This window comes from Catharus ustulatus, chromosome Z (assembly GCF_009819885.2).
Source record: "Catharus ustulatus isolate bCatUst1 chromosome Z, bCatUst1.pri.v2, whole genome shotgun sequence".
In the NCBI taxonomy this organism is placed as follows: domain Eukaryota; kingdom Metazoa; phylum Chordata; class Aves; order Passeriformes; family Turdidae; genus Catharus; species Catharus ustulatus.
Window position 1 is genome coordinate 9,769,000 of NC_046262.2, and position 27,227 is coordinate 9,796,226.

Consider the following 27,227-nt stretch of genomic DNA (forward strand, 5'->3'; position numbering starts at 1 on the left):
GTTGTCACATTTTGGTGATGAACCTCACCCCAGTTTGAGGAGGTGTCATTCTGCAGTAGAGAATGCTTCTGCTCTAGACACTGCCATCAGCAAAGTTTAGCTGCTAGAGCCTGGACTTTTTCCATAGAATACGGAAATTGAAGTGAACCATCTCCCCTTTCTTTGAGGTCTTCCTTGGTGTCATCAGCATCTTCCCTGCTGAGCTCTGTCATTTTTTTTAAGTGTTTGGGAGTGGGAAGGCTTGAGCAGTCATCTTCTTTTGGGGTCTTGGGAAGCACAGTGACCACTGTGAAGAGTGTGCTAAGGGGTGCCTCTGTTGCAGTGTCTGGTTTTGGGTGGCTTTGAGAGGGCAAGAAGAGGATGCAGAAATAGTGATAGATATCCTGGCTCCTCTCAGTTCCTCTCTACTGTCCAACGTCCTCCACTTCTTCCTCCATGGTCTTTCTCTGACCTTGTCTTGTCAGTGGCCTGCTCTCATTTTTCCTGCAGAGGGATGGAAGGCAGCTTTATGCTCAACTTGAGAATATTTTTAGATGTAGAGAAGTTGGCCTGGTGACCGCAGCAGCCCGCCCTGCATATAAAATACTTTGAAAACCCTTTCCATGACAGGGTGTTCCTCGTTTGTTCAGCTCCACAGCATTGCTGATGCTTCCGGATAGATGGCAGCGGCACAGGCGGGTGCCTCTGCCACCTCCTTCCCTCTGCCGATGGGCTCCCTCACTCCAGACGAAGTGCATTTCATTCCTCAGCAGCAGAGACAGTGGGGGCCACGGGCCTCTGCAGAAACATTGCAGAACGGCTCAGGAATGCAGAGCTGGAGCCGCTCCATGTGCTGGCGGAGGCGGCATGCTCCTTGGTCCCTGCCTCCCACCCCGCAGCACCAGCGTGGCTTTATGGCTCTACGGGAGCTGGGCCCCTGCCCTCTGACTTGCTGCTGGCCACAACTGGACACGGATCCTACCCCTAGACTGCTCGGGTCTGTGTTTGGGAGCAGCCTGCACTGGTGTACCCCCTCCCAGAGGTACCAGAGCTGGCAGTGCCAGGCAGGGATGCGCAGACTCGCCAAGTGCTGCTTCACTGCAAAGGAAGGCTGCCAGCACGTTTTCCCAAGAACCTTCCCAGGCCAGGCTGAGGATGCAACATCAGCTTTCCCTGAGAGCCTTAATAGGAAGTCTGGTAGGAGCAAATCAATCCGCAAGAGTATAAGCAGATGTGCATCCCACCAGTGCTCTTGCATCCTCCCATCACTGGAGTTTAAAGACAAGGCATCCTGGGTCAGCAGAACCGGGGACTCCCTCTGAATGAGCTGGCTCTCAGGGAGAGGAAAAGGCATGTCACCTGCTGGAGAGCATTGTGTTGAGCCCAGACAGGGCCAGGGAATGTTGAGAAGGGCATGGACCAGTGGGGCAGGAGCAAAAGACTTGGCAGGGACCCGTGAAGGGTTTTGCAACCTGGAGAAGCGCTGAAAGCTGTTTCACAGTGGGTAGACCTGAAGGAAAGGACTCTTACAAACTGCATCAGGCAAGTGGGGCACTTATGTGGGGCACTCCTTTTACTTCTGTAACTTCTTTCATCTTTTTACCCTGCAATACAAATATTGCAGTTTTGATTAGGTATTATTAAAGTTGGTGTTTTGGAGCTCTGTTGAGGGGCACTTGCTCTGAAGCTGTTCTTTGCAATCCTTTAAGCCTGAACTCTGGAAGTACCTGAAAGGAGGTTGTAGTGACATGGCAGGCAGTCTCTTCTGCCATGCCTGCAGTGAGAGGACAAGAGGAAATAGCCTTAAGTTGAGACAAGGAGATTCAGATTAGATATCAGAAAAAAAAAATTCACTCTTCAAGTGATGAGACATTGTAGTAGGTTGCCCAGGGAGGTGGTGGAGTCACCATCTCTGGAGGTGTTTAAAAGTCATCTAGCTCTGGTGCTGGATGATAAGATCTAGTAGTTTAGGGATTACTGTGGTAGTGCTGCATGGGTGGTTGGGCTGGGTCATCTTCCAACCCTGATGTTTCTGTGATTATATTCTATGAAGCTGATTCTTGAAGCTGCATTCAGCTTGAGCCTTTTTTTAGATGGCATGGTGTGGCTCTTGTATGCCCATAGAGTGAGACCTGCCCTCCTGTGCATTATCCTGTGCCCTGGGTTGGTGCATATCTGCTGCTGCTGTAGACCCTGATCTCATGAGCACTCCTTGGGTGTGAGTGGTGCTTTTCCCAGGTGATTGTATTTAACGTGTGAATTCAGTGCCTGGTGCCCTTATCTTTTGTCCCTGGCAGCTTCAGGCTTTTCCATCCCTCTCTGCTCAGGCTGTCTGCTCAGCACTGTCTGCTGGCAACATGAGGGGTCCTGATAGCTGGGGGAGGGCCCTGCCAGCTCTGGGTTGAAGCTTGGTTTTCCTCTTGTGGCTTCTGTGTCATGGCAGGTTTAATTATAACCCCTTCCATCATGCTCTCACAGCTTATCTAGTGTGCTCCCTCATGCTCACTTCCTCTCCCTGGCAATATCTCTGTTGGGTACCAGCTGCTGTCGTACAGGCAAGTAAAATTGAGTAAAATTGGCTTTGGGACTTTAAGACAAGGATGTGGGGGTCCCAGTGCTGATCTCAGGTCCCAGGGTCTGGAAAGTGGGACCTCTCACAGGCTCACCAGCACAGGCTGCAGTCCTTGCTTTCCACTGGAAACCGAGTCCCGGCTTTCGGTGCTGCTGAAGGAGGAGCAGCAAGCGCACTGCACGCTGGTGGGGTCGGCAGTCAGAGCTCACCCGTCTGTCTCCTCCAGCAGGTGACGCAGGAGTGGGGACAGCCCAGCCGCCACCATGGTTGCCCTCTCACTGAAGATCAGCATTGGCAATGTGGTGAAGACGATGCAGTTTGAGCCCTCCACCATGGTGTACGACGCCTGCCGGATGATCCGTGAGCGGGTGCCCGAGGCACAGATAGGACAGTGTAAGTCCATGGTGGGACTGGCTGCCATGCCAAGGCTGCTGTGGCTTAACTCCTGACGTTTCACTGGTCTTCCTTTTCTTTTCTGTCTGTGCCTCTCTGGCTGGCTCTTTCCCCGTGAAGTGGTGGAGCAGGGGGAGCAGGGTCAGAGTCCTCTTGCCCAGTTGACGTGAGGCTCTGAGCTTCTCAGACTTCCCTCCCTGACAACCCAGAAGAACATTTATGTGTTTAGAAATTAGGAAACCACATTTGGAAGTGAAATAACTCTTTAAGCAATTTGAGTCCGCTGCCCTTTCTCTCTCTGCTCTTCTGTCCTACTTGCATTCATCACCACTAGCTAGGGCTGCGTGGGTTTAAACAGTTGCAGGGTTCATAGCAAACATTAATAAACTATTCGAGTTAATTTTTTTCTTTCTTGGGATATATATAATCTCCACTAGGTCTGTCTCCCACTGGCAGCTCTCTGCCAGACCTGTGCTGGCACTCCATTACCTTTCTAGGCTGCCTCAGCTCTAGTATTTTCTTGCTGCCGCTAGGCTCACAATTTAGCCTATGGCTCATGAGCTCATGATGTGACTCACGCCCACACGGATGTGGCTTGTCCCCATCATGGATAGGGGGTTGGAGCTCTGGGACGCTGTCTCAGGGGCTCTCCTGAGTCCCTGCAACCCCCAAAAGCAGCTGTGCCACAGAGGAGAGGCAGCAAAGTGGAGGTCAAGAGTCGTGGGAAGAGGAGGGGGAGTGCGGCGACATCTGGGAGCAGCACATTCCTTGAGGTTGAAAGGAAATGCCTTCTCGCGCCATGCCCGGCTGGTCAGCAGTCCAGCAGATGATGGCTTTCAGCTTCAGCAAGGGACTGGATGTCTTTGGATATGTAGGGCTATAGTGTTGGAAGGAGCATTGCATTTCCTGCTCCTGGGTGTGAGCCAGCCTGTTTATAAAAAAAGCAGCAAGGGGAAGGCCTTAAAGGGAACTTCTTATTCCTGCGTTCCTTTTCAGTTGCTCACAGCCTTTCTTTTCCTATGTGTTCCTTGCAGCTTTTATTTCTTTTTGCTCTCCTTACTCATGGTCACTCGGGCTGCTTTTTTGAGCAGCCCTGTTTTTTGGTCACCTTTGGGCTGGAGGAGCTTTGGTGTAAGTTTCCAGCTCTGCTCTTGCTCTGTCTCAGGAAGTGCCTCTCCCCGCCCAGCCCGTGGATCTGGGGCAAGCTGCTCAGTTTTCAGTGCTTTGGATTTATCCTTTTGGAATTTGCTTTGAAAACAGCTTGGTTTTTTGTTGTTTTTTTTAACTTCAAAAATAAAATGGCACGCTTTCATGATTTTTCTGCTCCCTGTTTAGTAGGATTCTAACGGCAGTGTTAGTTAGCCAGGCTGGCGCAGGGCGGCTCAGGAATTTGTCCCTCCCCAAAGAGAGCTGCCAACAAGATGACGAGTTATAAACATAGCCAACCAAGACAGCCTGCGGCGCAGGATTGTTACAGAGGTGGGGACGGACCTTTCCAGGGCAAAGCCAGGCGTGGTCCTGGCCTCTTGCTACATGAAAATAGGCCTGTCCCTGTGGGTCTGAGCTGAGGAGCTACTGCCCAGGCTCCACAGCAACCTTTTCACCAGATACCCCATACTGAGGGAGCAGAAATTTGTGTATGATATTTACTCACCACCTCTGAGACCTTCTCAGCCTTGAGCCCATTCTCCTTCAGTCTCCTCTTCTGCAAAAAGAGGAGTCCCACCTCCCCTAGTCCCTCAAACCAAGGTTCCATCACTCAAGTTTATCTTTTCAAACTGTACCATGTCCTGAGGAGATGCAGACCCTACCACTAGAGAGTGCTCAATGTGTGGATTGCCTAGATTTTATAGACCAGTTCCCAGCACCATTCCTGGTGATCCCCAGCATTTTGCTACTTTATTTTCACTACTTACACATTGTACTGAAGATTTCAGAGAGCTGTCAGCCACAACTGCAAGCTCTTCCTTCTGTTGTGTCTGTCAGTTCCAAGTTCAACATTGCATAGGCATGCCACTGATGATTTTTTCTATAGATAACTGTGGTAAAACCTCAGAGCTTCTGTGCCAGCCTTGTTGCCCACTTATTAGGTTTAGGCTCCAGCATTCACAGGGCTACTGTGCTTCAGGCACTGGGCTGCACCAGTGCATGTCTCTGGGTACAGAGTGGCGTCGTGGTGTCCCTGTGCTGCTCAGGACTACCCTGTCAGAGACTTTATCTGTTTTTCAGCCAATGATTTTGGACTCTTCCTCTCGGATGAAGACCCAAAGAAAGGAATCTGGCTGGAGGCTGGGAAGGCTCTGGACTACTACATGCTTCGCAATGGGGTAAGTATCCATCCCACATCCTTCCAGCTGCATCCTTTGCTCTGTGGTTGGATGTCTTGCTCCCAGCGTGGAGGTGGTATGGGTGCCTGCTGTGCTGCCTTGCATTGTGCCCTGCAGCATGCCCTCTCACCGCCACAGTTGCCCTGCACAGGGGGGAGCTGTTGGCCTGATGGGATGTGGGTGCCCTGCACTGGTGCCACTGCTGGTAGCCGTGCTCTGCTGTCCCTGCAGGATACCATGGAGTATAAGAAGAAGCAGCGGCCCCTGAAGATCCGCATGCTGGATGGGACAGTGAAAACAGTGATGGTGGATGACTCCAAAACTGTCACGGACATGCTCATGACAATATGTGCCCGGATTGGTGAGGAGAGGACAGCAACAGGGGGGAAGAAGGGAGGTGGGCAGAGAATGGCAGAATCTGACAGGCTTCTGGGGCAGCAGCAGCAGCTCTGTGGCAGATGGCCTGGCAGCAGGGGTATCTGAGGGGTGCGTGACCCTGGGGTCAGGATGCGGCTCTGCATCCCTGCGTTGCTCCATGCTCTGTGTTTGGCAGAGCAGTTCCTGCTGAGTTTGGTTCTTTGCTCTACTGCAGGCATCACCAACTATGATGAGTATTCACTTGTACGGGAGATCATGGAAGAGAAGAAGGAAGAGGTTACTGGCACCCTCAAGAAGGACAAGACCTTGCTGCGAGATGAGAAGAAGATGGAGAAGCTCAAGCAGAAATTGCACACAGATGATGAGTGTGGGTGCCTGGATGTGCTGGGAATGGGGTCAGCCTGTGCTGATGGCCTTGGTGAAGGGGAGCAGGGACCCCTGTGAGGGGACGAGGGTGTGGAGAGGAACATATGGATGAGGGAACATGTGCATGTGCTCCCTAGAATATGTCCTGCTTGGGGGCCCAGGGCAGAAGGGTGAGAGCTGAGATGCATCTGGCAGACATCCATTTCTTGCTCAGCATAAGCAGCCCCAGGGCTGGGACCAGCTGTGCCCTGGTGCCTGTCCCTGCTCACACCCTGGCTTTGTCTGCAGTGAACTGGCTGGATCACGGCCGGACCCTGCGTGAACAAGGCATCGATGACAATGAAACATTGCTGCTGCGGCGCAAATTCTTCTACTCTGATCAGAACGTGGACTCAAGAGATCCTGTGCAGCTCAACCTGCTCTATGTGCAGGTACAGCTTCCCAGAGCACCTGGTTCCACTGCTTCCTGCCAGCCCCTGACAAGTCTGGTGGTTGAAGTTTTTGTCAGGAGTCATGATGGGGGGGGTACTTTGGGATACCCAGTTATGTCCTGGGTGAGAGCTGACACTGGCTGGCAATCCCAGCCCTATCCTCTGTGTACTCCAGAGCTCCCCAGAGAATCCCATGTCAACTCTGTCTGATAGGAACCATCCTGAAATTCTGCTGCTGTTCCTCTCCCGGCTTGATGCCTGGGAGCCTGTAGGGAGCAGTGTGGTCCTACTTATGCCTGTTTTTCAGAGTCACTTCTTCTAAGTCTGTAAAACATGTTGTGCTTGATAAGGAGGAGAGCACTGAGAGGGCTGTGTGGCTGCCCAGCCCACAATGTCTTCTATTCCCATGCAGGCTCGTGACGACATCCTGAACGGTTCCCACCCTGTCTCCTTTGACAAAGCCTGTGAATTTGCTGGCCACCAGTGCCAGATCCAGTTTGGGCCACACAACGAACAGAAGCACAAACCAGGCTTTCTGGAGTGAGTGTCCTAAGGAGACCCTGGGCTTGGCTTGAGGCAGCTGGAGCATCTTCGCAGCACCCAGTGCCACACTGCCTTGTGAGGCCCTGGGGGTTTGGGTGCTTGTGATGCAACCCCTCTTCTCCCCACAGCACAGTCCCCAAGCGTAGGGATCCACAGCAGCTGTGAGGGATGCCATCCCCCCATTCTGCTTCCTCTGGCAGCCCTGTGGGGACATGCAGTCAGGAGCCCACCCTCTGGCCTACCTTGATGCCTCACAAAGGGCTTAATTCTGAGCACCTTTACCCCATTCTTAGCTATTGCAACTCCATGGACAGCTTGCATAGCTGCAGCAATCACTCCCACATTCTTACTGCTTCCAAAAACTTCCAGCTTGTGCCCTGGCAGTGGCTTGTCTGAGGCTTTGGGTTGGGTTTGTTCATAGTCAAGGACAAACACTGGCTTTGGGCTCTGCTGCTAACAGCTCACTTGGCTGTCTCTTGGCAGGCTCAAGGATTTCCTGCCCAAAGAGTACATCAAGCAGAAAGGAGAACGCAAAATCTTCATGGTATGTGCAGTGGGGAGGTTCAGATCTGGACTTTTTGTTCCTCCTCACTAGAGGTTGAAGCACTCCTGTCTAAACAGGCGGTACACAGCAGTCTGGTGGGTGAGAAATGGGAGCAGGAACTGTAGGTGGGCAGACAAGGCAACTCCTGAGGCAGGGGATGCTGGTAGGGTGGGGACAGCCCAGAAAGGCTGTGCAATGGTGGCAAGGCAAGACTGTGGAGCTGGTGCAATGTTCTGTCTTTGCTGTTGCAGGCCCACAAGAGCTGTGGGAACATGAGTGAGATCGAAGCCAAAGTTCGCTATGTGAAACTTGCTCGTTCCCTCAAGACATACGGAGTCTCCTTCTTCTTGGTCAAGGTAGAGCAGCAGCCCTCCAATCCCACTTCAGCCTCATAAAATTCTACTTCTTCAACATTCATCTGTTGTGTCTCCAGCTATTTCCCCTCAGCCTGTGTTGTTCCAGTATTTTCTGCATCTCCACTGTTACATTTCCCTGTGCATTGCCTTTTTACTCCTTGGTTCATGCTTCTTCTCATTGTCAAGCTACATGTGGTAATTGTCACCACTAGAAAGTGTGGCCTTGTGGGTGTTTTGGTAGCTATGGTAGGCCACAAATATCTCTACCTCGATGGATCCATCCCAGGGATAGCCCACAGCCCTTCTGTTGTGGTCCACAGGAGAAGATGAAGGGGAAGAACAAACTGGTGCCACGGCTGCTGGGGATCACCAAGGAGTGCGTGATGCGCGTGGACGAGAAGACCAAGGAAGTGATTCAGGAATGGAGCTTGACGAACATCAAGCGTTGGGCAGCCTCACCCAAGAGCTTTACCCTGGTAGGAACTAGCGCTGGTCCCCCATGCCTCTTCCCCACTGGTGCCCCTGTAGTGGGGTTCTCTCACTCCAGCCCCTCTGTCAGCTGTTGCTCCATGGGGCATAGCCTTGCCCTTCTCTGGCAAACCTCTCCCAGTGCTTGCTTTGGAGGCTGGCACTCGGGTGCTTAGTGCATACCAGAGGGGCTCAGCATGGCTGCCAGTGCCCTGCTCCGGTTCTACCCTGTGCCCTGCTGTTGCAGGATTTTGGAGATTATCAGGATGGTTACTACTCAGTGCAGACGACGGAAGGGGAGCAGATTGCCCAGCTAATTGCTGGCTACATCGATATCATCCTCAAGAAGGTGAGGTTTTGCTGATAGCCCCTCTCCAGAAAGGTGTACAGAATGTACCTTCCAGCTGTCTCCAAACAGCTTTTGGCAGATGGTACTGCTGGGAAAGCTGGAGGCAGGGCAGGAGGACCCTGTGACTGGTATGGTGTCTGGAGGAGGGGAGGGCTTAGGGGTGTCATTTTCTCTTTCCCTTTGCAGAAAAAAAGCAAAGACCACTTTGGACTGGAGGGTGATGAGGAGTCCACTATGCTGGAAGACTCTGTATCTCCAAAGAAGTAAGTGTTCCAGGAGCAAGGCAGCTGCCAAACAGAAGCTGAATGGAGAGTGTGCTCCAGCAAAGAAGGGCCTGGTGACAGCACTGCAGTCATCCCTTTACCTGGTATTTCTCCCCATTTCAGGTCGACAGTTGTGCAACAGCAGTTTAACCGTGTAGGCAAGGCAGAGCTGGGCTCAGTGGCCCTGCCAGCCATCATGCGGACAGGGGCTGGAGGGCCAGAAAACTTTCAGGTGGGCACGATGCCACAGCCTCAGCTGCAAATCACCAGTGGCCAGATGCACCGAGGGCACATGCCTCCCCTGGTAAGCTTTCCTTGTACTCACCACAGGGCACAGGCTCTGAGGAAGTGACTGTCTGACTTGTATAGACCAATCTGTTTGGGTCCACGACCAAGCATTGTCTTGCTCTAAAGAGCGGGGGCTTTGTGCCACTGGCCTTGTGTGCTTGCTGGCCTGGCTGAGCTGGCATCCTCCTACACCTTCTCTGCAAACTTGAGCTACACCTCAGCGTTTTCACCTGACTGGTGACTGCAGCCTCTCATTCAGGTTGTGACTGGACAGCCCCACTAGATCTGTGGTTTGCAGCAGAACACAATGCCATGTTTTGGTGTCCCCATCTCCTGTGCAGATGGAAGAACACTTGGAAAAGGCCACGAGAAGCCAGTTCCTTTTGCTCCATGTAGCCTGGTGGGGGGGCTTGCTGTGAAGGCCTTGTGGGATCTCACAGCATCTTCTCCTGGCTCTTGAGGAGGCATGGTGGGATGAGGCATTTTCCAGTGGGAGTTTCAGAGGGGAGAGTTTTTGATAAGTGCACCCGTCTTTGTGGAGACCTACCTAGAGCAGTGCTATCAGCAGCACATTGCTGGGGAGCATTTGAGCTGAGTATGCTAATCCTAGATTCCAAGCCTTTGGTGTGTCTCACTCTGTCTCTGTGTTGCAGACCTCAGCCCAGCAAGCCCTCACTGGCACTATCAACTCCAGTATGCAGGCTGTGCATGCAGCCCAGGCCACGCTGGACGACTTCGAGACCTTGCCACCTCTTGGACAGGATGCTGTGAGTACTGGGTGCTGAGGGTGGACCTTGCTAGAAACTGGGCTGGATGAGGCTGGCCACATTCCCAGAAGTGTTAGCAGCTCTTGGGAAGACCTGCCTGAAAAGAGATGGGGTCTGTGGGCAGACATGGAGGGGACACTTAGTCATGTTGTTTGATCAGGGTAGATGAGAGAGTTTGGGTGGTTACAGATCTTCCTTCTCTTATCCTTATATCCTCTTCCTTGCACTTCTCTATGTGAGCATGTGTGCAGCTACCCACCACTTCCACCAGCATCTCCTAATCCTGTTCTCCCCATTCAGGCATCAAAAGCTTGGCGCAAAAACAAGATGGATGAGTCAAAGCATGAGATCCACTCCCAAGTGGATGCCATCACTGCTGGCACAGCCTCAGTCGTCAACCTCACTGCAGGTATATGGAGATTTGGAGTAGAGGGATGCCCCACTTCAGGAAAATGCTTGTCTCTTGTCTGGCAGAAAGACTCCTGTTCCCTGATAGGAAAACCACATCAGTGACAGGTGTGGGGATGCTCTTGGAGCACATCCCATCCTGACTCCTCTCTTCCTTGTGCAGGGGATCCAGCAGACACGGACTACACCGCTGTGGGCTGCGCCGTCACCACCATCTCTTCCAACCTGACGGAGATGTCTAAGGGTGTGAAGCTGCTGGCTGCGCTGATGGAAGACGAGGGAGGGAATGGGCGGCAGCTTCTGCAGGCAGCCAAGAACCTGGCGAGCGCTGTCTCAGACCTGCTGAAAACAGCACAGCCTGCTAGTGCTGAGGTGGGGAACTGGAGGGGCTGTGGGACGGAGAGGATGGGGGAAGCCAAGGACAACCACTGAGTGAAGTTTTAAGGCTTGCTCATGAGCCTGATGTTGATTTTTGCTTTGTTCCTTGCAGCCTCGCCAGAATCTCCTGCAGGCTGCTGGCCTGGTGGGGCAAACCAGTGGGGAGCTCCTGCAGCAGATAGGGGAGAGTGACACTGATCCTCGGTTCCAGGTGGGTGCATTCAGCAGCAACCAAGGACACCCACTCCCTAAAACTATCGGCCTTTGCACAGGACCTCACAGGAGGGGTCTGAGCTGAACATTTGCCAGTGCCCGGTGGTGACTTTGTTAGGGAGGGGACAGCCATTGCCCATCTCTATCTCTAGAGTGATATAACACCTCTTATCTTGTGGATTCTGTGTAGATCCCAGAAAACCGGTGTGCTTGGATCCTGCCTGGCTCTGAACCAAAGACGGTAAAACAAGCCTGTAGGCTTGGCTTGGTGGTCTCTGCCATCTCCAATGTGAAGGGGGCTCCTCTGGGAACTGTAATCTGAAATCTTTGGAGAAGGGCTCTTGCAAAATTCTGCTTTTCCGGTGGTTGGATCTCAGAAGTCCATGCACTCGGGTTGCTGCTAGAGCAAGCGCTGCTCTAGAGATCATCCCTTGCAGCCACCTCAGCTCCTTCCTGCTGCTCCCTGCCTGCCTGCCCCTATAAGAGACCCAGTATGGGTGGAGCCCTGTGTGGCAATCTTTTTTCAGATGAGCTGACTGCCAACTGGCTTGCTTTCCCATGGTTGCTCCTTCCAGCACAAAGGAGGTAGCACACTGTGCTGTGGAGGACAATCCAGATATATTGTAGACCAAAATACTCCAGAAAGAAGGGGTTTCTGTTCATGGCAGCCACACAGCTTCAACTGAGTAGAGAGGCCTTGAAAGATAACCAGGGGGAGCAGAAAATCTAAGAGCAGGGCAGAAAGCCATGTTTGGCCACGCTGCAGAGCCAGGACGGAATATCCCCAAAGGTCAGATTTAGGACCTGGAAGACAATTTGCAGTCAAGCAGCAGGGTGTTCTGCCTCACACCTGTCAGACCCGAGTGTACGTACTTCTTCCATGGGCTCAGATGCAGTGGTCTGGGACTCTTGAATTGGATGCATGCACTCTCCAGTCTTTCCTCCTGTCGCAAAAGGTGGTGGATTGCAGTGGGAGTAGTCTTGGCTTGCAGGAGGCAACAGGATGCTGTGACTCTTCTGGTTTGGTGGCCAGAGGCTTACCTGTTGTGGGGTGTGGGGCTATTTGCTGTCAGCATGCACACAGCAGGTGGTTGGCAGCTGCAGCAGACAAAGAGCCCTGCCCTGCCTACCAGGGTTTTTGCTATTTAGTGCTGGTGCTGCCAGTTTTCACCAGCAGTGTGCCACAGGGGCTAATCCTGAAGGCTACAGCGTGCTGTTATGTCTGGTGCCCTGAAGGAAAGCAATTTTCCGTGTGTTGGTCCCTGCCTCCTGCCATCTGCTATGTACCTGCCATCCAGCAGAGGAGGCTGTTGCCTTGTCACACCTCTCTTTTAGCTTCGGGAATAACAGCAGAGATGTAGTCTAGCTTGTCAGCCAACAAGTTAGAATTGACAAAAAAAAAAAGCTGGCCTACCTGCAATGCAGGTGACCAGCATGGGAGCATCTCCCACTTGCCTCTTGCTGGCAGCTGCCCACAGTGAGGGTGTGCCATGGCTGGCTTGTGCCTGCTGTTTGACCAGAAGGGTGTGTCATCTTTTTGCTGTGTTCAGATGTTTGCAAACCAAATCAAATCCAGGCAGTACCAGCAGTGTTTTGCAGCAGATTCTTGCTGTGGTACAGTTGGGGATGGGTGGTTGCCTGGGCAGTGGGTATTACAGTGATGCTGAGCATTTCCCAAGCTCCTGCAAGTGGTGTTCATGGCAGTGCAGGCTGCAGCCCAAGGCTAGGCTACAGCCTCACCGCCAGCTGTAGCACACGTGGAGATGAGGTCAAGGTGTTTCCAGCCTTTCCAGGTATTCAGTGCTGCTGGTGCTGAGACAGAGTGGATCAAAGGCCCCCGAGGGCTCACATTTCCCATCTGAATATTTCACGAGAGCCCTGCAGATGGCTGCGGCTGTTCCCACTGGCATGGCTGCCTCATTGACTCTTTCTGTCCCCTCCCAGGACATGCTTATGCAGCTGGCAAAGGCAGTGGCCAATGCTGCTGCTGCGCTGGTGCTCAAAGCCAAGAACGTGGCTCAGAAAACAGAGGACGCTGCGCTGCAGACACAGGTGATCGCAGCAGCCACCCAGTGTGCCCTCTCCACCTCCCAGCTGGTGGCCTGCACCAAGGTAAGCAGCAGGGTTAACCCTTGCCTCAGCATGGCTGTGAACTTCACCTGGCTGGGGGTAGCTTAGCAGTGGGCTCCTAGGTGTCCCTAAGGCAGGACTTCGGGAATCTGGTACAGAAGTGTGGGCTGTGGCTTGTTGGGAGCCCCTGCCACTGTGCTCAAGCAATGAGGATCCTCTTTGGAGGAGCAGAAGTTTGGGATAACTCCTCCATGGAGCGTACCACACTTGCTGCCCAGCCTTTCTCTTCTCTTCCAGGTTGTGGCTCCCACCATCAGTTCCCCAGTTTGCCAGGAGCAGCTGATTGAGGCTGGCAAGTTGGTGGCCAAATCGGCTGAAGGCTGTGTGGAGGCCTCTAAGGCAGCCACCAGTGATGACCAGCTCCTGAAGCAGGTGGGGGTGGCAGCCACAGCTGTCACCCAGGCCCTGAACGACCTGCTGCAGCACATCAAGCAGCATGCCTTGGGGGGGCAGCCCATCGGCCGCTACGACCAGGCCACTGACACCATCCTCAACGTCACCGAGAATATATTCAGCTCCATGGGTGATGCAGGTGAGAGTAAGACACCCAGGGCAGACACAGTGGATAGGGAGGTATCAGAGAGCCCTTGGGACTTGCTAACGGGCCACACTTCCATTCTGTTCCAGGGGAAATGGTGCGTCAGGCTCGTATTCTGGCCCAGGCCACCTCTGACCTTGTCAATGCCATTAAAGCTGATGCTGAGGGAGAGACAGATCTGGAGAATTCACGCAAGCTTCTGAGTGCGGCTAAGATCCTGGCTGATGCCACTGCCAAGATGGTGGAGGCTGCAAAGGTCAGTGTGTGGGGAAGGATGGATGCTGGCTTTGGCCCCAGCTCTGTCAAATGCGATTGGCTCAGTGCTGGGTAGGGGATGAGCAGCCCCTCGTTGAGCAGCAGTTTGTAGAGCAAGGTCTTGCACTGAGCCAGGGACCTGTGGGGTGGGCTCCTCCTGTGAAGGAGCTTGAGGAAGCTGTGGGTAGTAGCAGAGGAGTTGTTACCTCTCTTGTCAATTGACTCTTCCAGAGAGGCTTTGAACATTTCCTGAGTACCGTAACAAGGCTGCCTTGTGGGGGCCAGAGCAGAGGTACTGCTTCAGAAGGAAAAGAGACTCCATGGTCCGTGAGATGTGTGATGGGTTTTCTCTTTTCTTCAGGGAGCTGCAGCCCACCCGGACAGCGAGGAGCAGCAACAGCGGCTGCGTGAGGCAGCAGAAGGGCTCCGCATGGCAACCAATGCTGCAGCCCAGAATGCCATCAAGAAGAAGCTTGTGCACAAGCTGGAGGTGAGATGCTGGGCAAGAATCTGCAGAGGGTGAGCAAGACCTGACCAGGAGCCCCCATATAACTCCTCTTTATATACAGAGAGAGGGGTCAAGTCTTTTTCAAGTACAGCATCAATGCTGCATCACAGAGAGTTCTCCCTTTCCCTGTGTGCACCATGTTGCTTTAGGGTGCTGGGCATTGAGGATGTCAGGGGTGCTCAGGTGCCACAGGATTAGGCACAGGAGAAGTTGTTTGGGACATCTGGGCCCAGGTCATGGTGGGGGGCTCGATTCAGACTGCTGGTGTTAACTTCTGCCTCCCTGTGCCAGCACGCAGCCAAGCAGGCCGCTGCCTCGGCCACGCAGACCATCGCCGCTGCGCAGCACGCATCCTCCTCAAATAAGAACCCCGCTGCACAGCAGCAGCTGGTGCAGAGCTGCAAGGTAAGGGCCTGGGCCTGACCCTGGCATCTCCTGTGCTCCCTCTCCCTGTCTCATCTCCCATCAGCCTTGCTGGTGTTTACTCAAGTTCTGTAGGAGCTGATCTTTCAATCTCTGATCCTGTGTTGAATCCATGTCCCTTCTGACTGATCCTCTCCAGCGACCCTTTTCTTTGGCAGGTGGTGGCAGAACAGATCCCGATGCTGGTGCAAGGTGTGCGAGGAAGCCAGTCCCAGCCAGACAGCCCCAGCGCCCAGCTGGCTCTCATTGCTGCCAGCCAGAACTTCCTGCAGGTATCCATGCTGCCCAGAGCCTTCCATGCCAGCTCTGGTATTACAGCTTGCCTACCATCCCTTTAAGACACTGGTAGATCTTGGGAGCACAGGCAGCTGAGATGCTGCGTATTTGTCCCCTTCTCACTGCTTTTTTTTCTGGCCCAACAGCCCGGTGGTAAGATGGTAGCTGCAGCCAAGGCCACCGTCCCCACCATAACGGACCAAGCCTCTGCTATGCAGCTCAGCCAGTGTGCCAAGAACTTGGCCGCAGCTCTGGCTGAGCTCCGCACAGCCGCCCAGAAGGTGAGAGGCTGAGTCCCATCCTGTGGTGAGACACCAGCTGTGCAGAGCAGTGGGGAATGGTGGGGACAGCCTGGGGGGAAGTTCTGGTCTCTGCTGCGGCCAGGTAGGCTTAGTGGTCACCTGCTCACCTTCTCTTCTGCCTGATCACAGGCTCAGGAGGCATGTGGACCCTTGGAGATAGACTCTGCACTGGGTCTGGTGCAGAGCCTGGAGAGGGACTTGCAGGAAGCCAAGGCAGCTGCCCGTGATGGCAAGCTCAAGCCTCTGCCAGGAGAGACGGTGAGGATGCAGGGAAAGGTGGCTCAGGGTGGACTCTGGGGCAATGGAGTTGCCAAAAAGTGAAGCTTATCAGCATGTCCCAACTTGGCCCCCTTGCAGATGGAGAAGTGTGCCCAGGACCTGGGGAACAGCACCAAAGCTGTCAGCTCTGCCATTGCTCACCTCTTGGGAGAGGTGGCCCAGGGCAATGAGAACTACACAGGTACTGGCCTCCACAACAGGGCTGGGGGAAGGGACAGTGAGCTAACAGACACTGACCTCTCCATCCCCACAGGAATTGCTGCCCGGGAAGTAGCCCAGGCCCTGCGCTCACTCAGCCAGGCTGCCCGTGGTGTGGCAGCCAACACCTCCGACCCTCAGGCACAGAGTGCCATGCTGGAGTGCGCCAGTGATGTCATGGACAAAGCCAACAACCTTATCGAGGAGGCCCGGAAGGCAGTGGCCAAGCCTGGGGACCCAGAGAGCCAGCAGCGCCTGGCCCAGGTGGGGACAGTGAGTACCCCAGTGTGCCCTGTCAAGCTGTGGGGCTGGCTGGGAGGTGGTGACCTCTCTCTACTTCCCTGCAGGTGGCCAAGGCAGTGTCACAGGCCCTGAACCGCTGCGTTAACTGCCTGCCAGGGCAGAGGGACGTGGATGCTGCCATCCGCATGGTGGGAGAGGCCAGCAAGAGACTGCTCTCAGATTCGGTGAGCTGAGCTGGGGCAGGAGGGGAAGGGGGAGGTCTGGCAATGCAGGCTGGTCCAACTGCATCGGGTTCCTCTGGCATATCCCCAAGCGTGTGCCAGACTTTCATCTGCCATCTCCACTCATCTCTGTGTCTCTCCTAACCTCTCTCCTTCCTTCCAGTTCCCTCCCAGCACTAAGAGCTTCCAGGAGGCACAGAGCCAGCTGAACCAGGCAGCAGCGGGGCTCAATCAGTCTGCCAATGAGCTGGTGCAGGCATCACGTGGCACCCCTCAAGACCTGGCCAAGTCCTCTGGCAAATTTGGACATGACTTCAATGAATTCCTGCAGGCAGGAGTGGAGATGGCCAGCCAGTCCCCGGTGAGAGGAAATGCCTGTTGGGGTATCCTGAATGCAGGGAGAGATTTGGGATATCTGAGGAGGTGGCTGACCAAAGGCCAGGCAGCGGTGGTTAGGATGGTCGTGGCCAATGTAGCCAGGGAGATCTGGACTGGAGCTGTGGAAAACCACAGCAACAAGGAGAAGGTGGCTTGGGTTAGTTTGGCAAGAATTCACGTATCCTTGCTGTTGGCACACAAGTTGGATGAAGGGAACTAGCTCAGCTTGAAAGTCACCAGAGAAGATCCAGGATGGGTGTGGGCTTTAAAAAGGTGCTGCAGAAAACTCATTTTGGCTCTTTGCAGAATAAGGAGGACCAGGCACAGGTTGTGTCGAACTTGAAGAGCATTTCCATGTCCTCCAGCAAGCTGCTGCTGGCTGCAAAGGCTCTCTCTGCTGATCCTGCTGCACCTAACCTCAAGAATCAGCTGGCAGCAGCAGCACGGTAAGAGGAACTGGTCCCTGAGAGCTGCTGGCCATAGTAGTGGGGCTGGGTGGTGGAGCAGGCATTGATCCGCGGATCTTTCTCCCATGTCCCTGGCAGGGCTGTGACTGACAGCATTAACCAGCTGATCACCATGTGCACCCAGCAGGCCCCAGGCCAGAAGGAATGTGACAATGCCCTGCGGGAGCTGGAGGTAAAAAGCTGGAGGGGTTGAGATGTTGGGTGTGGGAGGGTGCTGCACCCCGCTGCAAGGAACTGGAGGGAATGAAGAGGAAGTGCAAGTGGAGGATGCAGAACTTTCCTCTGGGTGTGACACCTGTGTCCCTGCAGACAGTGAAGGAACTACTGGAGAACCCCACCCAGACTGTCAACGACATGTCCTACTTCAATTGCCTTGACAGTGTCATGGAGAACTCCAAGGTAAGCCCTGAATGGAGGTTTGGGGAAGAACTGGGAGGGCCTTGAGAAGGATATGGGAGCAAAGGGAAAGGTGGTTCCTCCCCTACCGATGAAGCACAGTGAGCTCTGATCCTGGGAGCACTGTGGGAGACAGTTTCCATAATCAGTGTGTGGCATGCCGTGCAGGTGCTGGGAGAGTCCATGGCTGGCATCTCCCAGAATGCCAAGAACAGCAAACTACCCGAGTTTGGCGAGTCCATCAGTGCCGCCTCCAAAGCTCTCTGTGGGCTGACAGAAGCAGCTGCCCAGGTGAGACACACAGTCCCAGCCCTGAGCCTTACTCTAGGCGCATAGTTGTTGCATGCATCCCACCCCTGCCCTTCCAAATCAATGGGAAATGCTGCCAGACTCCTTGGCAGCCTATGCCCTCTGTGAGCCTCCTTGCAGTGAGCAGACTCTCTCTCACCACATCTCCATGATCCTAGGCTGCCTACCTTGTGGGAGTCTCAGACCCCAACAGCCAGGCTGGACAGCAGGGCTTGGTGGACCCCACTCAGTTTGCTAGAGCTAATCAAGCCATCCAGATGGCCTGCCAGAACCTGGTGGACCCTGCCTGTACTCAGTCCCAGGTGAGTGAGGGGTGGGGTTCCATTACAGGCATTTGCTTGCATCAAAAGGAGTGTGAGGCTAGTTGGAAGTGCTGCATCCCAAGAGTTGGCCAAGTGTGACTTTCTTTTTGGTCCCTGGTGTTATTTACCAGGACCAGAGAGTGCTAATATCATTTAGCTATCTCTCAGAAAGCTCACATTTAGCCAGAAGAGAAAGACCAGAGGCCTTACTTGATGAGTTCCACAAGAACCTTTACTTCATGCAAAGGGAGTCAGGCAAGATTCTCCCAGAACAAAGGGCAGACAGTCATTTTATAGGTTCAGGGGGGATTCAAACTACAGCCAATAAAAGTTTATACAAAGAACAGCATCCAGTCTAAATGAGAAGTTCTAAAGGTGAACTGACCAATTACACAGACTAATTTCTAACCAATTATCTTCCAAAGTTTTAGGAGAGTGACCAAATTCTTAAGGAATTTGGCTCAACCTTGGTATCTAGGATACCTTATCTATTATAGCAAGTTCCAGGGGCCGGGGGAAGATGGCTTTGGAGGAATTGTATCATCCACAGCCAAGATGATGGCTTATGTCTCATCAGGCCCCATTAGCTGCACTGGGAACCAGCTGGCAGCTTTGGTGCAATGGTGACAGTCCAGATAGGGGCTGTGTGGGCATGCAGGATCTTGGTGAGCCTTTTTGGGTCCCAAAAGGTCTGCCTGTGGTGACTGCATAGGGTGGGTGAGAAGGGAGAACTGTAGGAATAGTGGGTCACAGTGGATCCTGCCTTACCCTGCTTTCCCCTGCAGGTGCTGTCAGCAGCCACCATCGTAGCAAAACACACCTCAGCCCTGTGCAACACGTGCCGTCTGGCATCCTCCCGCACCGCCAATCCTGTGGCCAAGCGCCAGTTCGTCCAGTCGGCCAAGGAGGTGGCCAACAGCACAGCCAACCTGGTGAAGACCATCAAGGTAACAGAGGCCTTTCTGAGGCAGTGTGGTAGTGATGGGATTTGGGGTACAGTGGGGTTGGTTAACTGCTCTGGTCTCTCCACACCAGGCTCTGGATGGCGAGTTCAACGAAGAGAACCGGGAGCGGTGCCGTGCTGCCACTGCCCCTCTGATAGAGGCTGTGGATAACCTGACAGCCTTCGCCTCCAACCCAGAATTTGCCACCGTTCCTGCTCAGATCAGCCCAGAGGTGGGATGCTGCTGGGACAGGGAGGATGGAACCTGTGACAGGCTCTGCTCTGGGGTGGAGAGAAACTGTGCCTTCCCTGAGCCTGGGGGGCCTGCACTGAGGGGGTGTGATGGGGAGGCAGCAGCAAGCCTTGGGCTTCAAGGGGCTGCTCCAGGGTAAGGCAGCAACTCCGTGGGAGAGAGAGCAACTTCCCATGCACACTCCCTTACCTCACCAGTCTGTTGTTTCCCTGTGCAGGGGCGCAGAGCCATGGAGCCCATTGTCATTTCAGCCAAGACCATGCTGGAGAGCTCTGCTGGCCTCATCCAGACTGCCCGCTCTCTGGCTGTCAACCCCAAGGACCCACCACAGTGGTCAGTGCTCGCTGGCCACTCACGCACAGTCTCGGACTCTATCAAGAAGCTGATCACCAACATGAGGTGAGCTGAGTCCTTCTTCTGTGGCTGTGGCTCTGTCCCTGCTGGCAGATACCCCTGCCCTGAGCAAACATTCCTGGGCATGTTCTGGCTCATCATCTTCTTGGACACAGCTGGTACAGGCAGGCAAGGGATGGGATGGAGGATGCTGTCCCTTCTGTCCTTCATGGAAGCTGCTCCTCCAGTTTTCACATGAGTTGCTGGGAGCACACACTGATGTGCCCAGGCTCTATCACACTGGGTTGCCCCAAAGCCCAGGAGAGGGATCTTTCTCCTCACTAGCACCAGGCAAGGCTGGGGGTGAAGAAGTGGTATAGCAACTGCCAGTGCTTGGCTGATTCATCTGTCACTCAGGGACAAAGCTCCAGGACAGCGGGAGTGTGATGAGGCCATTGAGGTCTTGAACAGATGCTTGCGGGAGGTGGACCAGGCATCCCTCGCTGCCATCAGCCAGCAGCTGGCCCCCCGACAAGATATCTCCCAGGAGGTGGGTCAGAGACACCCTGTGGGTGAACATAAGGGAATGGGCATCTTTCCCTGGACTCTCAGCAGCATGAGGAGACTGCAGCCCTGCTGCAGCCTCATGCAACACCCTCTCTTTGTACAGGCATTGCACAATCAGATGATCACAGCTGTCCAGGAGATCAGCAACCTGATCGAGCCTGTGGCTGCTGCAGCACGAGCCGAGGCCTCGCAGCTGGGGCACAAGGTAATGGGTTGTGTCTGGGGAGTAGAGGTGCAAGGCAGCTTGGGCTGGAAGCTGCTGGTGCTGACACTGCTCTTCCCTAGGTGTCCCAGATGGCTCAGTATTTCGAGCCACTCATTTTGGCAGCTGTTGGTGCTGCCTCCAAAACACCCAACCACCAGCAGCAGATGAACCTCCTGGACCAGACCAAAACACTGGCTGAATCTGCCTTGCAAATGCTGTACACAGCCAAGGAGGCTGGTGGGAACCCCAAGGTGAGCAGAAGGGACATGTGTCAGTGGCACACCTTCCTTTGCATGTGGGTGCTGCATGGTGCACACACATGAGCCAGACATGGAAAACCCGGGGCCAGTGTGCAGTGTACCTGTCCCTGTTGGGAGGGGATCTACCGCCTACCTTCCCTCACGCTTGCTTCTCCTTGCAGCAAGCTGCCCACACTCAGGAGGCTCTGGAAGAAGCTGTGCAGATGATGAAGGAAGCAGTGGAGGACCTGACCACCACCCTAAATGAGGCAGCCAGTGCTGCAGGTGTTGTAGGGGGCATGGTGGACTCCATCACCCAAGCCATCAACCAGGTGAGGGGAGCAATGAGGGGATCAGGACAGGCTGGGTGTGGGAGAGAGGAAGAGTTGGGGTCAAACCTACAAGTTAAAGACCTTGTGGGTCAGACCTGGAGCCCAGAATCTCCTGGTGGTTTCTTGCAGCTGGACGAAGGGCCTATGGGTGAGCCAGAAGGTACCTTTGTGGATTACCAGACCACAATGGTGAAGACAGCCAAGGCTATTGCAGTGACTGTGCAGGAAATGGTGGGTGCAAGCAAGCCTTTCACTGTAGAATGCACTGCCTGCCACGCAGTCAGGCTGCTGCCCTCCTTACCCTGTCCAACTCCTGCTCTTCTTCCATCAACAGGTCACCAAATCCACCACCAACCCAGATGAGCTGGGCATACTGGCCAACCAACTCACCCATGACTATGGGCAGCTGGCACAAGAGGCCAAGCCAGCTGCCCTCACTGCCGAGAACGAGGAGGTGTGAGCCTGGGGAAAGTGCTGGAGTATGCTGTGAGGCAGAGCGGGGGCTGTTGGGGTGTGAGCACAGAGGACAGGGACACTTGAACCTCCCATTGGAGCTGGGGGCAGGCAGCTTTCACACCTCCCCTGAAACATGGCATAGAAACAAGGAGCAAAGCTGTGTTTCCTTTTTCCTTCTGAGTGGGAGGATTGGGAAAGAGGAGCTGGGTGGCTGGTGTTTCCCAGTGGGTATCACAGATGCAGGGCTTAGTTCCTGCTGACTCTGTCACACACACATTCCTCTGCAGATTGGCTCCCACATCAAGCGCCGGGTGCAGGAGCTGGGTCACGGCTGTGCTGCCCTGGTCACCAAGGCTGGAGCACTGCAGTGCAGCCCCAGCGATGCCTACACCAAAAAGGAGCTGATAGAGAGTGCACGCAAGGTTTCTGAGAAGGTAGGTGTTCAAGAGAGAGGTTTGACACCATGGTGAGGTGGGAGGGATGCTGAATTCAGCCCTCTGCCCTTGGAAGCACCATGCTGGGTGGTGGTGCTGGATTCTGGCACCTTCAGGTTCCTGCTGGATCCTGGTCCTGCTGGATTCTGTTGGCTCTCTTGGCCACACTCCCTCTGCTCAGCTGATGGGGTGGAGGATGAATCCCCCTCTGCAGACTATCACAGCAGCTGGTGCTTGTGGGGGGTGAGTGTGATGTCTGGGTGCTGCAGCCTGCCTGGGAAAACTGGCCTGGACACTGGTGGTGGGCCAGGGCTCTCCAAATGAATTTTTGCAGGCAAAGCATCTGCAGCAATGCTTGCAGCTCATGCTCAGTGATCAGTCTCCCCTTCACCTTTTGCTAGCATCCTGGCCTTCAAGACAATCTAAAGAGCATCTGTTCTGAAGAACAGATGAAAAGGTGGCTTAAAAAGTCTAGTTGATAAGGGTAGAGCAGCAGTGCTTGTAAGGAAAAACACAAAAGTAAACACTTGTCAATTGTGCCTGGCATCTGCAAATCTTACTGCTTTGAAAACTAGCAGAGTCCAGCATCTCTTAGACCACCAAACATGATAGATGCAAGGTAAAAATAAATAACTGGAAGCTAAGAAGGGTGTGCAGACCAAAATATTCCCAGTGGAATGGGAGCAGCCTTGGGGGTGTTGGAGGTGTGTGTAGTTGAGGGTTCCCTGAACCTGCTCTTCTCTCCCAGTCACTTTACGTGTACCCCACAGGTGTCTCATGTGCTGGCAGCTCTTCAGGCTGGGAACCGTGGGACACAAGCCTGCATCACGGCGGCCAGTGCTGTCTCTGGCATCATCGCTGACCTTGACACCACCATCATGTTTGCTACAGCAGGAACCCTCAACCGAGAGAACTCTGAGACCTTTGCTGACCACAGGTACTCAGGCACAGTGTCCAGCCCCTGCACAGCCAGAGACAGGGGTTGTCAAGCTCTTCCCGTAGTCTTTCTGAGCTGTGGACCAGCCAGAAGGAGAGCTTCCAGCTCAGGTTGTGCTGGCTCAGTTTCCTGAAACTCCAGCTTGTACATGGAAAAAACAGGATCCATAGTCTCTCTGTGCCCCAAGGACCATGTGTGCAGCAGAGGGCTGTGTCCTCCCTGACATGCTTTTTCTCTCCAGGGAGGGCATCTTGAAGACAGCCAAGGCACTGGTGGAGGACACCAAGGTGTTGGTGCAGAACGCCACAGCCAGCCAGGAGAAGCTAGCCCAGGCTGCTCAGTCCTCTGTGTCCACCATTACCCGCCTGGCAGAGGTGGTGAAGCTGGGTGCTGCCAGCCTGGGATCTGAAGACCCAGAAACCCAGGTGTGATTGGGTGTGTGGGCTGAGTGGAGGCTGGTGGCAGCTTGCTTGGAGGGGCTGAGGGATGCAGATGTCATGTGGTGCTCAGGCTGGATCCCAGAAGTTGGGGAGAGAGGGGTCTGGGCTTTGGCTGGTGCTGGCTGAGCTGGACTGACATGTGGTGCCCAAATCTCTCACTGCTGGGCCACACCATCCCCAACCTAAGTGTGACTTTAGCTCAGACATTCCCGTGGTCTTGCTCTCCCCAGGTGGTCCTGATCAATGCTGTGAAGGATGTGGCCAAGGCACTTGGAGACCTGATCGGTGCCACCAAAGCAGCTGCTGGCAAAGCTGGAGATGACCCTGCTGTCTATCAGCTGAAGAACTCTGCCAAGGTCTGTGCTGGTTGTGGTGGGAAGAAGGGGCTGGAGAAGGAGAAGGGGTTTTTTTTACCTAATTGGGCACAGGAGCACAGTTGGAGTGTGGTCAGGACAAAAGGGTGGGAAGGGACACAGAAAAGGTGGAACACAGCATGCACAGGAGCAATTGAGGTAGTGTGAGTGGGGTATGAGGATGAGGCAGTTTTGGACCAATCCACAGGTGCTCTCATGGTAACAGGCCAGAGCTTGTATGGAGATCCACCTGGCTCTCTTTCTCCTTCCACAGGTGATGGTGACAAATGTCACTTCCTTGCTGAAGACAGTGAAGGCTGTTGAGGACGAGGCCACAAAGGGGACACGGGCACTGGAGGCCACGATTGAACACATTCGCCAGGAGCTGGCGGTGAGTACGAGCGCGGTTCTGCGGCTGCCGCGCTGCTTGCCTGCCACCCTGTGCTCACCACTGCCTCTCGCCTCGCGCCTCGCAGGTCTTCTCCTCTCCAGTGCCTCCTGCCAAGGTCTCCACCCCGGAGGACTTCATCCGCATGACAAAAGGCATCACGATGGCCACAGCCAAAGCGGTGGCCGCTGGCAACTCGTGCCGGCAGGAGGACGTCATTGCCACAGCCAACCTGAGCCGCCGGGCCATCGCGGACATGCTGCGCTCCTGCAAGGTGGGGCAGGCGGGTGGCGGGTGTGCATCTCTAGCACGGATTTGTGGGTGGAGGCAGGGATGGTGCTGGATGTGAACCTTGTGTCTGGGTTGCAGGAAGCAGCCTACCACCCAGAGGTGAGCGGGGATGTGCGGCAGCGGGCACTGCGCTTCGGCAAGGAGTGTGCTGATGGCTACCTGGAGCTGCTGGAGCATGTGCTGGTGGTGAGTGTCCCCACCCAGTTCCCAGAGACTGACCATGGATTGCCTGGATGATCTCCAGATCCCCAGGGTCCTCTAGGCTTTTCACCTCTTCCCACTGAGGCCTTTGCACAACCCCTTTGGCTGCCTGTGCTGGCACAGCATGTGTCCATGCCCCTGCCATGGAAGCACATGTCAGAGAGCTCAACAGGCTCTAAGAAAAGTATTTTGCTAGCAACAGATGGAGATTACCTGGCTGTGAACAGATGGAACTGGAAGTCAATAACATGATAGCATAATCTTGTAAAAATACAGCTTCCAGTAAAAGTGGTAGGAGTAACGGCTCTCAGGCACTGGGAAAACAAAACTTGTTATGCCCACAGTGCTATGTGTGGGAGATGGACAGTGCCTGCCATAGCAAAGATAACGACTGAAAGCGTTTCCTGCATCCTTTTGATCTAATCTACCTCTGACTGAGTCCTCCCAAGGACTTCAGCTGCAGCATTAGTTTACAAGAAGTAAATTAAGTCTCTAGCATGGTAGAAAAGATCCAGTGGAGTCCTTCCAACAGTTTTCATTCTTGGCAAAACCACAGAAATGGAGTCAGGGGCACTGTGGGGATGTGTACACTCAACCCATAGTGCTATAAGGTCTCTCAAATTGAGGTCAGGGCAAAGACTTAAAATGATTCAGCTCTGTGTCAAGACTGCACTAAGCTGGTTAGTGAGAGTCTGCTGTCGTGATCACCAGCTACAAAGTGGTGGAGCCTAGGCTGTGGTTTCCTGCAAGGAAAGGCCCCTTAGGCAGAGGGCCTAGAGGATAACCAGCACTGGCAGCAGCAGGGGGAGGTGGGCAGGAATCGATGGCTAGAAATTGAAGCTGAGTAGAGGAGAAGTCAAAGGGTAGTTTTATTCAAGGGAGGTAACCACTGGGGTACAGTTCCAAGGGGAGCAGTGAGTTTTCCATCCTCTGCATCTAGATCAAATGTCTGCCTGGAAGATGCTTCAGGCACACATGAATCATGGCAGCCAAGGCTGGAGTGCTGAGTAGAAATTCTCTGGCTGACCTGTTGTTAGCAGATGATTAGGCTAATGACTTAGTGTGGCAGTGCCCGAGGTCAGCCTACTTGCAGGAGCACGCCATTCCCCTGTATTTTGGGTGTTACCATCCTGCTGCCACGCAATGTTTTGACTATCATACATTGGAACATCCCTTAAAATGTTCACCGGAGGTGCCTCTTAGTAAAGCTCATAGCCTCCGGGGTGCCTTCAGCTCCAGACAGAGTTCATTTAGCAGTTTTGAACATGTTGTCAGAGCAGACAGCAGGCTTAATAATAAGGCGTTTAGACTAGATGTGCTCATGAGGGCAAACCAGCAATCGCTGTGTGCCATCAGCTTGAGTACTCTGAGCCTCACGCTGGTCTGGTGACTGTTGGGATGGCCCAACACAAGGCTGGGAAAAAGATACGACTCACCTCAGTCTCCACAACACGCTGGTCTGTGAAGGTAGGAGTGAAGCTCCCAGGTCCTGTTTATCAGAGGACAGCAGATTCCTGGGAAACCACAAGCAGGAAGGATCTAGGGGAATGTGGGGGGAGGTGGCAGATGGCAGATGGGCTGCTGCCTCATTCCCCAGCAGCACCAAGGTCATTGCTGTACACTGTGTCCCCAAGGGAACCAGTGCCTTCTGCAGAGCATGAACAAGTATGGTTAGGGTTCAAGAATAAGGGTTATTTGTCTCGGGCTGGAAAACATGGCTCCCGGCAGAGGAGTGGGAAAGCCTGCATATTTCACTGGGGAGGGGTAGGAATTTGAACTTCCATGGGGACTTGGTATTTGGTAACAATAGGTCTCTCCCTCCAAAAGCAGAGAGATTCTGTGGCTCAAAACTGCAGTGAAGCAATTCAGGGTCAGGAGAAACAAGGTGTAAAGGATGTGAGGAGGAGAGTAGATCCATGGCTACCCTGTGTGTAGGTGGCTCCTCTAGCTGTGGGAGCCTCATCCAGGGGCAATGTCTTGCCCAGCCCTGCAAGGCTGAAGTAAGAGCTAATGATGGCAGCACAACTCCCCACCCAGGATCTCTGATCCTTTGTTCCCACTTATCCTCTTGGCTGCCATTCACCCCACCAAGAAGCATCCACCTTCCCCTATCCTCCCCTGTCTTCCATCTTCCTGGCTGGGGCGTTCACTGCTTTCTTTTCTCTTTTCTCTCTCCTCTCTATCAGCCGGTGAGTAAGGCAATACTGGGGTGCCTGCTGGTCTCTAACCTCAGCATGAGCCTTGCTCATGGTGTGTCTGTGTGCCCAGCCCAGTGCTGGGGTGGGACTTGTGTGTGTCCACGGGGACCCTGGGGTCCGTGTGTTTGTGTTTGTGTACTCACCTCTGCTCTAGCTGATGGACAGCTGCTGCCTGTGTGGTGGAAGTCAGGCGCCAGCAGTGAGCTCTGCTTGTGCATACACACCCTGTGTGTGTGCACATGTGTGCTGTGGTGTGTGCATGTGTCCCTCCAACCCAGGGGAGGACCCTTAGGGCACTGCCTGCCAGCTCATCCTGATGGGGCCAGCCCTCCTCGGCTGGGACGTCACTCCAGGGTACGCCCCTTTGCCCAGCTTGTGTTTGTAAACAACTCCAAAATGGGAACAGTGA

The 27,227-nt window shown here is 54.1% G+C and overlaps 1 protein-coding gene across 2 annotated transcripts in view; it reads left to right on the forward strand.

Annotated features, from left to right (window-relative positions):
• The window catches only part of TLN1 (talin 1), a 34,893-nt gene that overhangs the window by 3,401 nt on the left and 4,265 nt on the right, over nucleotides 1-27,227 (forward strand). The window contains exons 2-50 of one of the 2 annotated variants that reach the window (XM_033085531.2): nucleotides 2,778-2,944; nucleotides 5,174-5,271; nucleotides 5,503-5,632; nucleotides 5,864-6,016; nucleotides 6,304-6,446; nucleotides 6,859-6,986; nucleotides 7,473-7,533; nucleotides 7,785-7,889; nucleotides 8,210-8,365; nucleotides 8,605-8,706; nucleotides 8,893-8,969; nucleotides 9,093-9,273; nucleotides 9,911-10,024; nucleotides 10,325-10,433; nucleotides 10,596-10,804; nucleotides 10,923-11,021; nucleotides 12,968-13,135; nucleotides 13,391-13,685; nucleotides 13,781-13,947; nucleotides 14,308-14,436; nucleotides 14,746-14,859; nucleotides 15,036-15,149; nucleotides 15,300-15,434; nucleotides 15,585-15,713; nucleotides 15,813-15,915; nucleotides 15,988-16,196; nucleotides 16,280-16,399; nucleotides 16,560-16,757; nucleotides 17,081-17,220; nucleotides 17,320-17,413; nucleotides 17,551-17,640; nucleotides 17,806-17,928; nucleotides 18,105-18,248; nucleotides 19,034-19,195; nucleotides 19,284-19,424; nucleotides 19,662-19,843; nucleotides 20,195-20,327; nucleotides 20,448-20,549; nucleotides 20,630-20,800; nucleotides 20,971-21,120; nucleotides 21,250-21,351; nucleotides 21,455-21,574; nucleotides 21,864-22,010; nucleotides 22,781-22,947; nucleotides 23,189-23,372; nucleotides 23,618-23,743; nucleotides 24,015-24,131; nucleotides 24,217-24,402; nucleotides 24,498-24,605. In XM_033085531.2, the coding sequence (XP_032941422.1) occupies nucleotides 2,815-2,944; nucleotides 5,174-5,271; nucleotides 5,503-5,632; nucleotides 5,864-6,016; nucleotides 6,304-6,446; nucleotides 6,859-6,986; nucleotides 7,473-7,533; nucleotides 7,785-7,889; nucleotides 8,210-8,365; nucleotides 8,605-8,706; nucleotides 8,893-8,969; nucleotides 9,093-9,273; nucleotides 9,911-10,024; nucleotides 10,325-10,433; nucleotides 10,596-10,804; nucleotides 10,923-11,021; nucleotides 12,968-13,135; nucleotides 13,391-13,685; nucleotides 13,781-13,947; nucleotides 14,308-14,436; nucleotides 14,746-14,859; nucleotides 15,036-15,149; nucleotides 15,300-15,434; nucleotides 15,585-15,713; nucleotides 15,813-15,915; nucleotides 15,988-16,196; nucleotides 16,280-16,399; nucleotides 16,560-16,757; nucleotides 17,081-17,220; nucleotides 17,320-17,413; nucleotides 17,551-17,640; nucleotides 17,806-17,928; nucleotides 18,105-18,248; nucleotides 19,034-19,195; nucleotides 19,284-19,424; nucleotides 19,662-19,843; nucleotides 20,195-20,327; nucleotides 20,448-20,549; nucleotides 20,630-20,800; nucleotides 20,971-21,120; nucleotides 21,250-21,351; nucleotides 21,455-21,574; nucleotides 21,864-22,010; nucleotides 22,781-22,947; nucleotides 23,189-23,372; nucleotides 23,618-23,743; nucleotides 24,015-24,131; nucleotides 24,217-24,402; nucleotides 24,498-24,605 (6,765 nt within the window). In that variant the 5' untranslated portion in view covers nucleotides 2,778-2,814. The remainder of the gene's footprint in view (nucleotides 1-2,777; nucleotides 2,945-5,173; nucleotides 5,272-5,502; nucleotides 5,633-5,863; nucleotides 6,017-6,303; nucleotides 6,447-6,858; nucleotides 6,987-7,472; nucleotides 7,534-7,784; nucleotides 7,890-8,209; nucleotides 8,366-8,604; nucleotides 8,707-8,892; nucleotides 8,970-9,092; nucleotides 9,274-9,910; nucleotides 10,025-10,324; nucleotides 10,434-10,595; nucleotides 10,805-10,922; nucleotides 11,022-12,967; nucleotides 13,136-13,390; nucleotides 13,686-13,780; nucleotides 13,948-14,307; nucleotides 14,437-14,745; nucleotides 14,860-15,035; nucleotides 15,150-15,299; nucleotides 15,435-15,584; nucleotides 15,714-15,812; nucleotides 15,916-15,987; nucleotides 16,197-16,279; nucleotides 16,400-16,559; nucleotides 16,758-17,080; nucleotides 17,221-17,319; nucleotides 17,414-17,550; nucleotides 17,641-17,805; nucleotides 17,929-18,104; nucleotides 18,249-19,033; nucleotides 19,196-19,283; nucleotides 19,425-19,661; nucleotides 19,844-20,194; nucleotides 20,328-20,447; nucleotides 20,550-20,629; nucleotides 20,801-20,970; nucleotides 21,121-21,249; nucleotides 21,352-21,454; nucleotides 21,575-21,863; nucleotides 22,011-22,780; nucleotides 22,948-23,188; nucleotides 23,373-23,617; nucleotides 23,744-24,014; nucleotides 24,132-24,216; nucleotides 24,403-24,497; nucleotides 24,606-27,227) is intronic. The other variant, XM_033085532.2, reaches the window with a different exon arrangement.